This window comes from Sciurus vulgaris, assembly GCF_902686455.1.
Source record: "Sciurus vulgaris genome assembly, chromosome: 6".
Taxonomy (NCBI): Eukaryota; Metazoa; Chordata; class Mammalia; order Rodentia; family Sciuridae; genus Sciurus; species Sciurus vulgaris.
The window spans coordinates 117650104-117665368 of NC_136466.1; the positions used below are offsets into that span (position 1 = coordinate 117650104).

Below are 15265 nucleotides of genomic sequence, written 5' to 3' on the forward strand. Positions count from 1 at the left end.
TGTTTGTTTTTTTAAATGTTTAAAATTAGAGCTTTATGGTTATACACAGTAGTTGAGTTCATCCCAACAAACTCATACATTTTGGAAATTGATTTCTGTTTTTTTTTTTTTAATTAATATTTTTAGTTGTAGATGGGTACAATACCTTTATTTATTTGTATATGGTCCTGAGGATCAAACCTGGTGCCTCACACATGCTAGGCAAGCACTCTACCACTGAGTCACAACTCTAGACCTTAGTTTGTTTTAACAGCCAAATTTCTTAAGAACTTAAATAATAAAATAAGTTTTAAACTTGTGTCAAATTCCAGGATACTGGAATTAAGTTAATGTTTATGTTTCTCTCAGAGGGCATGTTGTACAAAATTAAGTCTAGACCAAATTATACAGCACCAATCAAGAGGATCTGAATGAACCCTTCAATAGCATCCCCCCAAAACAATCCTGCATTTCTAAGTACAAAAATAATGCTTTGAGCTTTAATGATTCCAAATAGGCTGTTTAGGCTGTAATACCTAGAAATACTGTATATATGTTCAACTTTCTCATGAAGTGATTGAGAATCTATCTTGTTTTTGTTTCCCCACTTAAAAAACTGCTTTCAAATAAAAATGTGTAAAAATGAAATAAACTATGAAATGAAGGAAGAAAACATACTGCCTGAACCACTTCTATAATACTTGTCAATTTTTAATGTTTTAGTCATATATTTATTAATTGGACAAATAAATAATTTTGTAGGAGGTTCACAAACCTGATTTTGGAACTAATATCAACATGAGTTTGTTTCACTGGAGAGCACAGTGAGGTGTCTTGACTACTATCAGTATTAAGAGAAACTGAATCAGACATCCGAGATGGAGAAGAACAATTGCTGTTATTTTGATTGCTATTGTGTGTAACTTCATCTGATAAAGAATCTGTATCCTTTGTGTCATCTGGAACAAACAAACAAACAAAATTTAAGACCACTGATAAACTGACCAAGAATTTGTGGGAAATGCTTTCCACTGATGATAAATGGCATTTACATTGTCCTGCTTCCATATATGAGGTAATATATAATATGAATAAGAAAATAACCAGTGGCATCCCTGAAAATTCAGAAATTCAGTCCTAAATATACACAAAGATTAAAGAATATTAAGATCATGATACTTTTTTTTTTTGGTACTGGGGATTGAACCCAGAGTTACTTTACCACTAAGCTATATCCCCAGTACTTTTTAGTTTTTATTTTGAGAATAGGGCCTTGCTAAATTGCAGAGTCTAGTCTCCAATTTATAATCCACCTGACAGGTCTCCCCAAATTGCTAGGATTACAGGCAGGCACCACCTCGCCTGGCTCAAGATATTGTTTTTAATGTAATCAAAGTAAGGGCTTCCCAGAATTTGATTTAGTTTACTGACACAAATACTGTTTTTTAAGGATCTCAATTAATTATAGTGAATATGCATTCTAGCCATCTACAATTCTGAAAATCCAAAACCAAAAATATAGTTCTTAGTTTATATTTCTGACCTTATCTGAATAAGAAATTATTCAATATATGCTGATAATAGGAAAAATGTAAGAAATCCACAAACATACAACAACCAAATCAAAGAATTTTCAAAGGTCAGCTCTTCATGTTTTTAAAGTATTTCACAGAATTGTTTATGAATGGCAACCTCTCAATATGTGAGATGGTTCTTAATTATATTAAACAGAATCAGGCTGTTCATATTCTATTATAGACAAGTAGTATAGAAAGTAATGCTTTAAAAAAAAAAAAAGAATACTTTTAAACTACCTCAATTCTAGCCAAGTCATGGAAAAAGTGTTTATAGACACATCCATGGATGATTATATGAATTAGAAGTATTTTTGCTGTTCTCAGATTTTAGAAACATAGCTCAAGAAGTCTTGTAATCTCAACTTCAAGGTTATTTGAGTATTGGATTCTTAATTTTTAAAATACTATTAAAGTAGATGGTTTTTGATGTTCTTTTCTAGACACATTGCTCTTCTTTCTTATGGGGCTATTATGATACTTACATAACAGCATGTAAAATAGCATAAACTGAAGCAACTAATAAGTGAAGTACTTAAACAAATATTAGGAATCACTACCACAATCATTATAAACCCAAGGTATACCTTGATAGTACCACTGATGCCACAAAGGCAAAATGCTGGATAAACATTTGGTAGAAATAACAAAGATAATAAGGCATTGGTGATAAGGGGTGAGTGAAAAGAGATATCCATTAAAATCCATTTCTAAAAGTCTAAAATTCAGTTACAAAAACAGATGGCAAGAGTTGGGGGAAGGAATTTAAAAAATTCTCTGGGATACATAACATTAATGAGTATCTACTGTTGTATCAAGTACTATGCTACATAATACTTTATATAATCCAGGCACTCAGTCTCATGGCATATCAAAACAGATATGTACACATGGATAAAATTAAATAACCCAAGGATCACATAGTAGATTATAGTAGAAGAGATGGAATTATAACCTATGCTTATCTGCCTGCACAATCCATGCCCTTATAAGTATGTTTGCATGAAAAGAGAGAAAAAAATCTACTAAGAAAAATCCTGGTAGATTTTTTTCAGGAGGACAACTTTTCAGGAAGGCATGTTTAAAAATGTGTTTCTAAAATATGCTTTAAATAAGATAACATTCAATGAAATCTATCTTTAAAAATTCATAAATTTTATTCAGGTAATTTCTATTAGTGCTCTCCTTCAACATCTAACCTTTTTTGTTATTACTAAGTGCTACGACTTTTGGCTGGTTAATAGAGGTTTCAATTAATGGTGGTCGCATCTCCGCCATTTTCATTTCTTCATCAGAAGAAAGTTCTTCAGATTCCTAAAGACAAAAGGGAAATATTTATGAAAGTTATATTTTGAATTCTTTAAGTGGATATTATATCATATAAACATCAAAAGGAAAACAAAGAGTATTAAGAACATGCACGAAAACTTTTTTTTGGGGGGAGGGGGGACTGGAGATTGAAACCAGGGGTACTTAACCTCTGAGCCACATCCCCAGCTCTTTTTTATATTTTATTACAGACAGGGTCTCACTGAGTTGCTTAGTGCGTTACTAAGTTGTTGAGGCTGGTTTTGAACTCATGATTCTCCTCAGCCTGCTGAGTCACTGGGGAAAACTCTTTATTGTAATAGTTAAAATTAGTATATGATTTGACTTGTTCAAGAGATGGCCATAAACTATGGTAACTATTAACAATATGTGAAAATACCTATGGGAGAAATTTCTGTGGCAGGCCTTATTCAATTATATTAATGATTACTATGTGCCTGGTACTACATCAAGGGACAAAGACACAAATGAATAAAACACAATTCCTGCCTCTGAAAAAACTCAAGTTTAATGATGGTGCCTCAAGAGAATCTCTCCCTCACCACACAACAGCACAAACCTACAATCCCAGTGACTCAGGAGGTTGAGGCAGGAGGAATACAAACAAGTTCAAGACCAGTCTCATAAGCTTTAGCAAGACCCTATTCAAAATAAAAATAAAAAGGGGTGGGGATTCAGCTCAGAGATATAGTACCCAAGGGTTCAATTCCTAGTACTGGGAAAAAAAATTTTGTTAAGAAAAATTTCTCCCTAATTTTCAAATTTATTTTTTTAATGATCAATTTATGGTAATTTTTACCCAATCTGCAGACAGATTTTTAATATTCTCCATGACTTTTTTCCCTAATATTTGGCAACCATCCCAGATACCTACAATAGAGTACTGTCAGACAGCAAAGAAAATGACTTGTTAGAAAACAAATATCTTGTATATGAAACCAGATTTTCTGCAGGCTATGTCACTCTTAGTTAATATGGTGAAACAAAGCCCTTAAAAAGGTGCTCTAAATACTACCACATTTTGGGTGTTGTGGGTAGCACAGTCTCTGTTTCAAATATTCAACAATATGCAAATAAATGAGTGTGACTGTGTTCCAATAAAACTTTATTTATGTATAGCATAATTAGAATTTCATGTAATTCCCATGTCATAAAATAATATTGTTCTACTGAATTTTAAATAAACTTATTCTTAGCTTGGAAGCTAAAAATAGTCAGAGGGCTAGATTTAGGCCAGAAGTCTTAATTTACCAACGCTGTTCCAGACTGTATATAATGGAAACTAGTAAATATATTTTAGTTTTTAAAAGTGACTAAACAGGAGAATAATATTTTGAGTAGAGAAATGTGGAAATAAAAGGTATGACAAGTCATACAGCTAGAATTCAGGTTAAACTCAGAATTTAAGTGTTATGAGACAAAAATAATAACACTGAATTGCCTGGAGAATGGTTGTTTCCTGACTACACACTCAATTTAAGTAAGTATGGGTCATTATCAGAAGTTGCCAAACCAGGAAGAAAAAAGATCAGAATTATATTTGGCAACTTGGCAAGACCCTGCCTTAAAATTTTAAAAAGTGCTGGGTATACAGTTCTGGTATGAAGAATGTACGAGAAAGATAGGTGGAAAGGAATCTACCTATCTTCAGTCCTCAAGAGATTATATCTTTCCTTAGGCAAAGGCAAAGGTAATGGCAATGGTGGTTGGTAATGATTAGAAAAAGAATTTCAAAGAAATTTTGGAATTAATCAGGACTTTATGGCAGAATGAATATGAATAAGAGAAAAGGACAAGAGCAAATGATTTAATCTTTAATATCTACTACATCTACACTGCTGCCCACACTTTTCCCTTCATGAAATTAAACTACGCATCGGCTTTTGGGAATTGTATTTTTCTAAATCTCTTCCCAGCTTTCTGTCTCCTTTGCTCATGTCAATCAATCTTGGTTACTTGTACATTCTACCACTATCACTCCAAACACGAATGTGGGCAGTTAGCTCACATTTCTTCCTTTTCTTAGGCTGTACACAAAGATACTACATTTTCTTCAAAAACTATTTACTATAAACAATTCTGTAATTTATAATTTAGCTTTGATTTATCTTCTGAGCTGAAGATCCATACTTTTGTTGAAAATGTCTAACTGGTCTTGCCAATTGCTCAAATTTCACATATCCAAAAGCAAACCTGTTCTTCCAAGCCTATATATTCTCTTCAAAACCCTATTCTGTTAATGGCATTGTCAACCTAATTAGTCATGATTATGTCACTGTTTCCTTTTCTCCCTTCTTTGTAGCCAGAGATATTTGCAAGCTTTATCTCCTATAATCTCACAACTAACCCACAGACTGTATTTTCTGCTATCCTCGTTCAAAAAGTCATCAAGCTTCGAGAATTCAGGAGCTACTGTAATAGAACTATGATATAGTTCTTTCACAGTAGTATTCAGGACCCAACCTACTCTGATTTAATTTCTTTTTTTGCATTTTCCAAATGTTATGCTTTGGCTCTCATTATCCCCCCCCCACACATTTCATTCAGTTCTCCTATTTGTTTCCAATGGAAATATTTCAAAAATATAGGTCGAATGTCTTCTCCTTAAAAGGATCCATGGATCTTCATAGCTAGAAAAAGATCTCTTGTCTCGATTTCTGTAACATCAGTACTTTTCTTAGACCCTTAGCACAGCCTGACATTGGTTATTTTTACATTCCATCACTATCATGCCAAACACTGTACCTTAAACATAAGACTCATTAAGTGAGTACTAAGTTCGCTAGGATAAGTATAACTTTTTCAGTCTGTGTTATATAAGCTTTAATACATACATAGTATATTAGAGATATAATCCAGCCACATAATACATTCAAAAGATGTGAGGTGTGTTTTGTTTTTGTTTTTTTGTTTTTTTGGTACTGGAGATTGAACTCAGGGGCACTTGACCACTGAGCTATATATCCCCAGTCCTATTTTGTACTTTATTTAGAGACAGGGTCTCACTGAGTTGCTTAGCACCTCGCTTTTGCTAAGGCTGGCTTTGAACTTGCAATCCTCCTGCCTCAGCCTCCTGAGCCGCTGGGATTATAGGCATGAGCCATGGCACCCAGTGTGAGTTTTTTACTCCTGTAGCAAATGCAAGCTCATGAGACAAATGTGAAAATAAATGATGTACTTTGAACTTTCAGAAATAGTTACTATAACCCAAAACATCACTATTTCTGTCTAATAGAACTTTCTAAAGTGATAGAAATACTCTATATCTATGCTAATATAGGTAAGTGATCACCACTAACCAGCCAGATGTCATTCAACATATGACTAGTATGACTGAGAAGCTCAACTTCTAAATTTTAATTTAAACTTAAATAGCCATTTGTAGCTAGCATATAGTTTAGAGTACAGCTATAAATAAAAAAATGCCCCAAATATCCTTATTAAAATGTTATATCACCACTTTACATTACTACTAGCACTGTATGAAGGGAATATAAAATGGTGCAACTATCTGGCAATTCCTCAAACTGTTGAATCTAGAGTTGTTATAAGTTCCAGTAATTCTACTCCTATACACAAGAGAAATAAAAACAGATATCCATACAAAACCTGTGCACAATATTCACAGCAGCCTTATGCATTACAGCTAAAGAGTGGAAATAACCCATGTGTCCATCAATTGAAGAATAAACATGGCATACAATGAAATAACATTGATATAATGCTACAATATGAATTTGAAGACAATATGATCAGCAAAAGAAATCAGTTACAGGGCTGGGGATATAGTTCAGTTGGTAGAGTGCTTGCCTTGCAAGCACAAGGCCCTGGGTTCAATCCCGAGCACCGCAAAAAAAAAAAAAAAAAAAAAAGGAAATCAGTTACAAAGGACTACATATTGTACAGTTCTGCTTACACAAAATGTTAAAATGTCAAGAACAGACAAATCTATAGAGGCAGATAAAGTATATTTGTGGTTGCTGAGGACTGAGGGGGATGAAGAGACTGAGCAGTGACAGGGTGTATAGGCTTTCTCTCTGAAGTAGTAAAAAAGTGTTCAGAAAGTGACTGTGGTGATGGCTGCACACGCACGCGCGCACACACACACACACACACACACACACACACACACACAGACTAAAAGTCACTGAAATGTATACCTCAAATGGGTAATTATTATAGGATAAGTTATATCTCAATAAGAGTTTTTATTGATCCACTAGAAGAAAATCCACATCTAAAAGTCTTAAGATATTTAACCATAAAACCATTCATATTCAAAAACAAAAGCTTAGTCAAATAATGGATTTATGCCAATCATAACCTTTTCATTTTGGAGTTTCAGGAATAAAAGATTTATTTTATAGATCAGACCACAACCTAATAAAAACTGTATAAATATTATACTTTAATAAATAAGTGATATTTTAGTAAATATGAAATTTCTCAATGATGAATTCATTAGCCTATTTTCTACAATCATAATATCAAGTTTCTATCTTTAGTTATCAGCAATGAAAAATTAAATTGAAGATTCTTACAATTCCTCCAGAATAATCATAAAGTCATATACCTCAAAAACATCATCATGGTTAACAATATGCTTCAAGTTCTCAGGGGCTTTCATATTTGTAGTCACTGGTAAATTTCCAGGACTGATCTCAGCTTCAGGTTCAGTGATCTTCTGTACAGAGTTCCCTATCATATACTTTTCTCGGTCATCCACTTTGCTTTTTACTGCAGTAATACTTTCAGAAGTCTAAGTAAAATAAGAAAACAAAGATCTCATATTCTTTAAATTTTCTATCTATTCTTGTACTGAAGTTCAGCTAAAATTTACAAGTAATATATCAACGTCCAATTCTAGATAAATCTTAAAGAAACTTCAAACATGGAAACTGTAGCACAGATAAAAATGCCCACTTCAGGAAGAGTGACCTGAAAAGATTAATGAGCTAAGTTAAAATTCATAATTCAGTCAAAGCTACTCTTCCTTGTAGAAGTTTTAAGGTTGGTGTGGCTGAGTGAGTCACTTGGTTCAGCATGCTCAACAAAGTGGAGTTAAGATGTCTTTCTGCTTATTGTGGAATGCAAAGTAACTGTAATGACAAGATAAAACTTTAGTTACTGTGATACAAATATGAATGTGGGAAATTCAGTAAAAGAATATACAACTTGGAGATTTGTAAAAGTTTCTGAAACATTCCAAGGAAATGTCAAAAGTATGTCATAGCAAATACATTTAAAATTAGAACTAAGTAAAGTGGAACAATTTCAAAATGAGGAAAATGAATATTTCCATACTAATGACTTTTCTGATAATAATGACCTATTCTTTGAATTTAGTCAATGATTTTTTTAAAGGCAATGTTGACACCACCCTGCCAACATGGACATTCTATAGCCAGAGAATGGGTAGTGAGAGCAATTAGGGAGTTCATTTCCCAGTTTAGATAACTGAGAACAATTCAGAAGCACATTTAGGGTATAAAAAGATCATTATATCCATTATCTTAAAAATTTTAAAGAATTTGGAATAGGTTGTAGTCAATTATTTTAAATTGAGCTTTCTAACCTTCACACCCACATCTTTATTTACAACTTGCTGATCTTCATGTGGTTTCAAATCTCTTCCAGGGTCTTCAGTGGTCTCTTCATCTTTTAATCTATGTACAATGGTTTGAACAGTTTTAACCATGTTCTTAAGTTCATCTGGGTATGGTGTTGGGTATCTCTTTAAATTTCCCTCCTAGAGACAAAGTGAAATGCAAATTATAAATATTTCCAATGTCAATCACACAGAATTTAATCTATAATCCTTCTGAACAATTGGAAAATTAGTTTATAGGGATGGCTGTGAAGATAAATAATAGCATTTTAGGTTCGATGTAAGTAAGGTTTTATCAGAAAATAGTCAAAGATGTCACAGTAAATTTCAGGGTTTCAAAAGCTTTTTTAGTACACTTAAATATTTTCCATTTGGAGATATATGATAGGGAAACTGCCAAAAACTGTTTTCAATTATCTTTGAAACAGATACATGCTTGCCAACATATGTTTAAAATTCAGACATTCATATACTTAAGTTTCATGTACCAGAAACCAAACTCTTGCCAAGACAGCCTAACTGTCATTTTTCTGGGATTCAGCTATTTTACAAAAAGGGCAGATAATCACATCCTTAAAGTCACCACAAAACATGCTCTTTGCCACTTACACCACTGCAACACATACTCTCAATCCCATAAAAAAATCAAGTGTTCACAACAAATAGTTCTTTATCTCTAGGATTTATATAAACAAATCATTAAAGAAAATGAAAGGGGAGAAAATAATCACTATAAATGAGAGAGGGAAGGAATGATCATCTGATTAGAAAACACCAATTCAATAATAAAATACTGTTTAATTTTTCTAGCCTATAATTATCTGTTTTTTTCTCACATTTATATATACTTGATATTTAGGCTTTTAAAGACACAGCTTTAAAATGCTCTCAAATTCTTTTGTGTGTGAAATATTTTGGATCAACAAGTGCCTTGAAGACAAAGAATAAATATACTACTTCCACAAAACAGCAGCAGTATAGATATAGAGTATACATTTAATATCAGCAGACCAGTTTCAAATTTAAAAGAAAACCTAACAAACTCACTCTGGGAGGTGCTTCTCTTTCATCTTTGTCTTCATCACATTCAAATGCCACCTGGGCCCGCTGTTTCCTCTGTTCTTCCCACAATGAAGGATTAAAACTTTCATTATCTGATATGAACATAACTAGAGAAAAGTTAAAAAAAAAAAAAAGACTACATAACTATAATTATAGTGCTATAATTATAAAAAAACCATTATGTGGTCAGAGTTTTCATTACAAGTTATATTTGTTACAATAATGCCAGATGTAAAATCCCAGGGTAATAACTAGACTTTGATTTTAAGATTTCTTTCTTTTTAGTATTAGGGATCAAACCTGGGGCACCTAACCACTGAGCTACATCCCTAGTCCTTTTTATTTTTTGAGACAAGATCTTGCTAAGTTGCTTAGGGCCTCCCTAAATTGCTAAAGCTGGCTTTGAATTTAGAATCATCTTGCCTCAGCCTCTGAGTCTCTGGGATTACAGGCATGAACCACCATGCTCAGCTGATTTTAAGTTTTCTTTACAATGTTACGATCACAATTTTTTCTTCCCTGAAGCTGATATGCCTTGTTTTGCAACCAAAAAGAGTTACTGATGAGAATCTACCAACTAAAACACTGTATATAAATCCTTTCACCTAAGTTTTGCATTTTCACTTCCTTTTAATTCCAAGATTCACTATGTACACAGAGGAGGGGGACAAGTTTGATGACAGAGTGAGCATTTTGGCTTAAAAATAATTAGTCTGATGGTATATAATTACATTCTTTGCATTAAATATTACACACCTTATAGATGATACTAAGTAAATAAAGTACTCAGAATATATGTTCTATTTCAAAATATAAAGAATATTAAAATTTAATGTAAAACCAATACTTATTCTACTTCAGATATAAAGATTTAACAACTCACTTTTCTTGCTACCTATTATTATGCATCTAAGAAAAATCTAAAGCTCAAAATAATCTGTTAGACATCACTCCATAATTTTATAATACAAAATAAAATCACAACTTTTGCCCACTAAAAGAAATTACCTATACGTACTCAAAACAAAAAGATATTAAAAGCATTCAACATTGGCAAAGTTAAAAAAACTGAAATTCCTAGAAAACCCAAATATGGTCAATTTGAATATTTATGCAAAAATAATACCAAGGAAAGGAAAAAGAGGAGGAAAAGAGGAGATACTCAGAACTGAAAAGGAGCAACTTATATTCCATGCATGTTCAATTTGTCAAAATGAATGCTACTATTATGTATAGCTATACTGCATTAACAGAAAAATAAAATAATACCAAACTCTTCAAATTATCATTTATATTAAGCCCTTTTAAGTAATCTGGGCTTCTTAACCTCTTCAAGTCTCATGATCAAAATAAGGATGGCATTAAAGAAATATGAACAATGGGAATGGACTCATCTTTTTCTTTGTTTTCATTATTTAAGATTCTTATTTTAATTACTTTACTGAACTGCTTAACACTTATTAAATGAATTGGATCATTTTTATTCAAAATAAATATGGACTGTGATCCAAATGCCTATTGCCTTTGTGCTATCACTAAAAAGGCAAGCAAAGCCAAGCAGTTGCCAACAGAATTTTTCTAGAATTCATATAATTCCTCTACCTATCTTGGGTGGGGGAATTAATCTCAATTAATCACTAGTCAACTCAGAGATGCCAAAGAATGTAAGATTACATCAAAGCAATTTTACACCAGTATTTATTCAGGGCAGTGTAAGCAACTTTGACCATGATTCTCATTCTTGTCAACTCCTGGTCACCTATACTTCTTACTCTTTTGTATAAATCTCTTATCTTTAAAGATTAAGGGCATCAAATAATATGATTTCTACCCAATCTATTGGCTAGTTGGTCAAATCCTTATTACTCTACTCAGTCATAGTCACTGTGTAGTCTAGTAAACTGGTAATAGGCCTTTTCCCCCCAAGACTTGCCAATAGTTTGAATGATGCCAATGTGTGACAATCCTCCCAATACTGCATTTTATTGTTTTGTGATGTCTTCAATCCCAGTGTTCATCTGCACAACAGCTAAGTGATTCACAACCATGGTCATTTTCGAGACCTGGGCTTCCCATAAGTAGTAGTAAACAATTAGAAAACTCTAACTTCACTAAGCTAATTACTTCTTGTCCTTTGTAAGAAAAAAAGGGGGGCTTTGATAAGTTCTTGTTTCTTGGTATGTTTAATGATTGTTAGTTTTTAAATTGAATTTGAAGTTAAGCAGGCCATATAGCCCATCTTGTAGAGTGTCTGGCTTGCATGCTGGAGGCCTGGGTTCGAGTCCCGGGCACTGTGGGATTGTGGAAATAACAAAGAAATTAAGTTAAGATTTGTGAGATGATAAGAGCAAACTTCTCCACTGGAAGGTTTATAATTAAATCTTTTTTTTTGCAAGTAAGATCTCTTTTCCATGTATTTAAATCTACCTCTAATCTCCATTCTTAGCAGTATAATGAAACACAGAAATGTGTCATAATAAAATATGCTTAATTTTAAACTGTCAATACTGATGTACTGTTAGATCAAATTACGCTACACATGAGAAATTAAGAAGTTAAAACAGATGTGCAAATTCTGCCTATGGCACTAATAGTGCAACATGGGGAATTAGAGCAAATACTTGGCTCCATCAATAAAAACTTTTGTCTTATTCACTGGGACTCATGTCTTTTAATTTTCATTTTTCTGTTTAAAGATGATTTCTGGATAATAGGAAATAGGAAGAAAGAATGAGTGTCCTGTAAACAATACTATGATCAGCTACATAATATGTTCAAATAACCAATCCAATCTTGTAGAGGAAAGATAGAATATTTTTTAAAAAAATTTTTTTAGTTGTATATGGACACAATGCCTTTATTTATTTTTATGAGGTGCTGAGGATTGAACTCAGTGCTTCACACGTGATAGGCAAGTGCTCAACCAATGAGCTACAACTCCAGCCCCAAAAGGATAGAATATTAATACTTAAAAATATTTGCAAGGAAAGGAATGGAATGATTCCTTAGTTTACAGAAGAGATTTTAATGTCCAATTCCACAGTCTGGCAAACTATTTTAGTAAAGGGTCAAATAATACAATATTTTAGGATTTGTAGACTGTAAGATTTCTACTGCTACCACTCAACTCTGTAGCTTGGAAGATGCAATACACAATATATAAATATATAAATGGTGGCTGTATTCAAATGGAACTGCTATTGTCATTTCCAGAAAAGAAAACTGAAGCTAAGAATTTAATTTACTTGCTCATGATATTTTTTATAAATGGAGATAAAGGATTTATTTACATTTTCTTCTTCAATGTTATGTATTAAGACTTAACTTATAAACAACTTCAGAACATAGATATTTTTACTGGTTATAGAAATACATACAGAAAAATCATGATTTTAAGTATAATGTAATAATTGTTACACATACATACACACACACACACACACACACACACACACGAGCACAAAGTAAAACATATTAAAAGCAATTTGCTATCTAAACTTCACTCTGTAATTCACAAAAACTGTTTTGGCCAGCTGTAAAGAGTATATTTTCTCTTACTGGGAAAAATGTAGAAAATAATTTAGCAGTAACATTCATAGTCAGTATTCCATAAATTATTCTGTTCTAATGGACAGATTTGTAAGGATATAAATTTGCAACAGTAGATTGTTTAAAACAGAAGTGAACTAAATATTTCCCTGTTTAATATTTCTAATCACATAACATTTAATGTTTTCCTAACACTGAGCTAAATGTGATTTTAAATAGGGAGAACTACAACTGATGAAGTTATTGATTTAATTTAAAGGCATTTCAAGGAAGAAAAGCAGGATACAACTATACCTCCAAATTCAAGTGTCTGCGACCCTTGAGATGTTACCTTATTTTCCCATCATTTTGAGAGAAATTTTTTGACCAATACTCCATCATCTTGTCCAACCAGAATAAAGTCTTTGAGACCTAAAATTCATTTTGCACCTTTACTTTGATTAGTTGGTATTTGTTTTGAAAAGAAAAAGAAATTCTTAAATTCCTACCATCCTCAGTTCTTGGCTGCTGAGGGAACATGTAGTTAGTGAGCACCATTTTCTGAGTCTCTGTATCAGTTTCTTTTTGAAGAGGTATCAAGGGTTTGGACTAAGGAAAGAAAATAATGTTTAATTTTCAATAACTCTAAAGAAAATACATTTCCAGCAATTCCTATTTTTTTTTCTATAAAGCATCACAGTGTAGGTTACAAAAACAAATTTAAATATATACCATAACATTTTAGGCACTGATTTGAAACAATATAAAAATATTTTTCAAAACGTTGTTACTGTAAGGTAAAGTTAGTGTATTTAGACATCTAAAACATCACTAGTTATTACATAGTGATTTATTTAATCAAATTTAACCTAAAATTAAATAAAATAAATTTATTTAATCAAATTTATTTGATTTATTTAATCAAATAACCTTTCAATTTTATGTTATTTTGTCCTCTTTAGTATTTACCTTTGCAAAAACGGTTCATCCTAGTTACCCAAAGGCTAAAAAAAGAGTCCTTAAAAACAACCGTTAAGTTGTAAACTGCATCTCTCTCCTTCCCTCCTGTCTCCATTAATGGTAGCAACAAGTAGTGGAGTTCTCTGATAATTTGGACTTCATTTTTTCTAAGACTTTTTGCCTACTTGGTTAAAAAGTCAATTTACTATACTATTTCTTTTAAGAAACAATTTCTTTTTTCCAAATTTTTTGTTGTTGCATTATAGTTGTATATAATGGTAGAATTCATTTTTACACATTCATATATGCACACGATATAATAATATAATGTGGCCAGTATCATTCCCCCATATTTACCCTTCTCTCCTGCTCCCTGGGTCCCTTTATTCTACTCTACTCATCTCCCTTCAGTTTTCATGGAATCTCCCCTACCTTTCTCTTCCTTCTTCCTCTCCAGCTTCCAAATATGAGAAAAAATATTCAACCCTTGACTTTCTGAGTTTGGCTTATTTTTTTTTAACATAATGTAATCAAGTTCCATCTATTTTCCTGCAAATGAAATATTTTTTTATGACTAAATAAAACTCTGGGTGTACACACATACACATATATACATATACACATTTTCTTTATTAACTGATAGACACTTAGGTTGGTTCCAAAGTTTGGCTATTGTGAATTGTGCTGCAGTATGCTTGTATCACTATAGTATGTTGACTTTAATTCTTTACGATAAATACCAAGGAGCAGTATAGTTCTATTCCTCATCTTCTGAGGAAACTCTGTACTGATTTCTACAAGTGGTTGTACTAATTTTCGATCCCATCAACAGTGTGAAAGTGTTCCTTTTACTTCACATCCTCTCTAGCATTAATTATTGTGTTTTTTTTTTTTTTTTTTTTTTTTTTTTTTTTTTTGTATTGGGTGCTTTTACCCTTTACTACTGAGCATATCCCCAGTCCTTTTTATTCTGAGACAGGGTCTCACTAAGTCTCACTAAGTTGATGAAGCTGGTCTTGAACTTGAAATCCTCCTGTCTCAGTGTCCCTAGTCACTAGGATTGCAGGCATGTGTCACCGTGGCATTATTTGTACTCTTGATGGCTGCCACTGTAAGTTGAGTGAGATGAAAATTTCTGAGTAGTTTTGATTTGTGTTTCCCTAGTCAATGAGCCTCTTAAGACAGGGTTGGGGTTGGAGTGCTGGGGCCTCCTCCATGCTAGGCA

The 15265-nt window shown here is 32.6% G+C and overlaps 1 protein-coding gene and 1 pseudogene across 10 annotated transcripts in view; one reads left to right on the plus strand and one right to left on the minus strand.

The window, feature by feature from the left end:
• LOC306664130 (high mobility group protein B1-like) overlaps window positions 1-15265 on the plus strand; it is a 642241-nt pseudogene that overhangs the window by 193306 nt on the left and 433670 nt on the right. The gene's annotated exons all lie outside the window — the stretch shown is intronic.
• Window positions 1-15265, minus strand: part of ERBIN (erbb2 interacting protein) — a 135143-nt gene that overhangs the window by 27127 nt on the left and 92751 nt on the right. For 8 of the 9 annotated variants that reach the window (XM_079144831.1, XM_079144832.1, XM_079144839.1 and 5 more), the window contains 6 exons: window positions 13590-13689; window positions 9538-9659; window positions 8458-8631; window positions 7456-7641; window positions 2753-2867; window positions 755-938 (listed from right to left, as the gene is read on the minus strand). In XM_079144831.1, coding sequence (XP_079000957.1) covers window positions 755-938; window positions 2753-2867; window positions 7456-7641; window positions 8458-8631; window positions 9538-9659; window positions 13590-13689 — 881 coding nt within the window. The remainder of the gene's footprint in view (window positions 1-754; window positions 939-2752; window positions 2868-7455; window positions 7642-8457; window positions 8632-9537; window positions 9660-13589; window positions 13690-15265) is intronic. The other variant, XM_079144835.1, reaches the window with a different exon arrangement.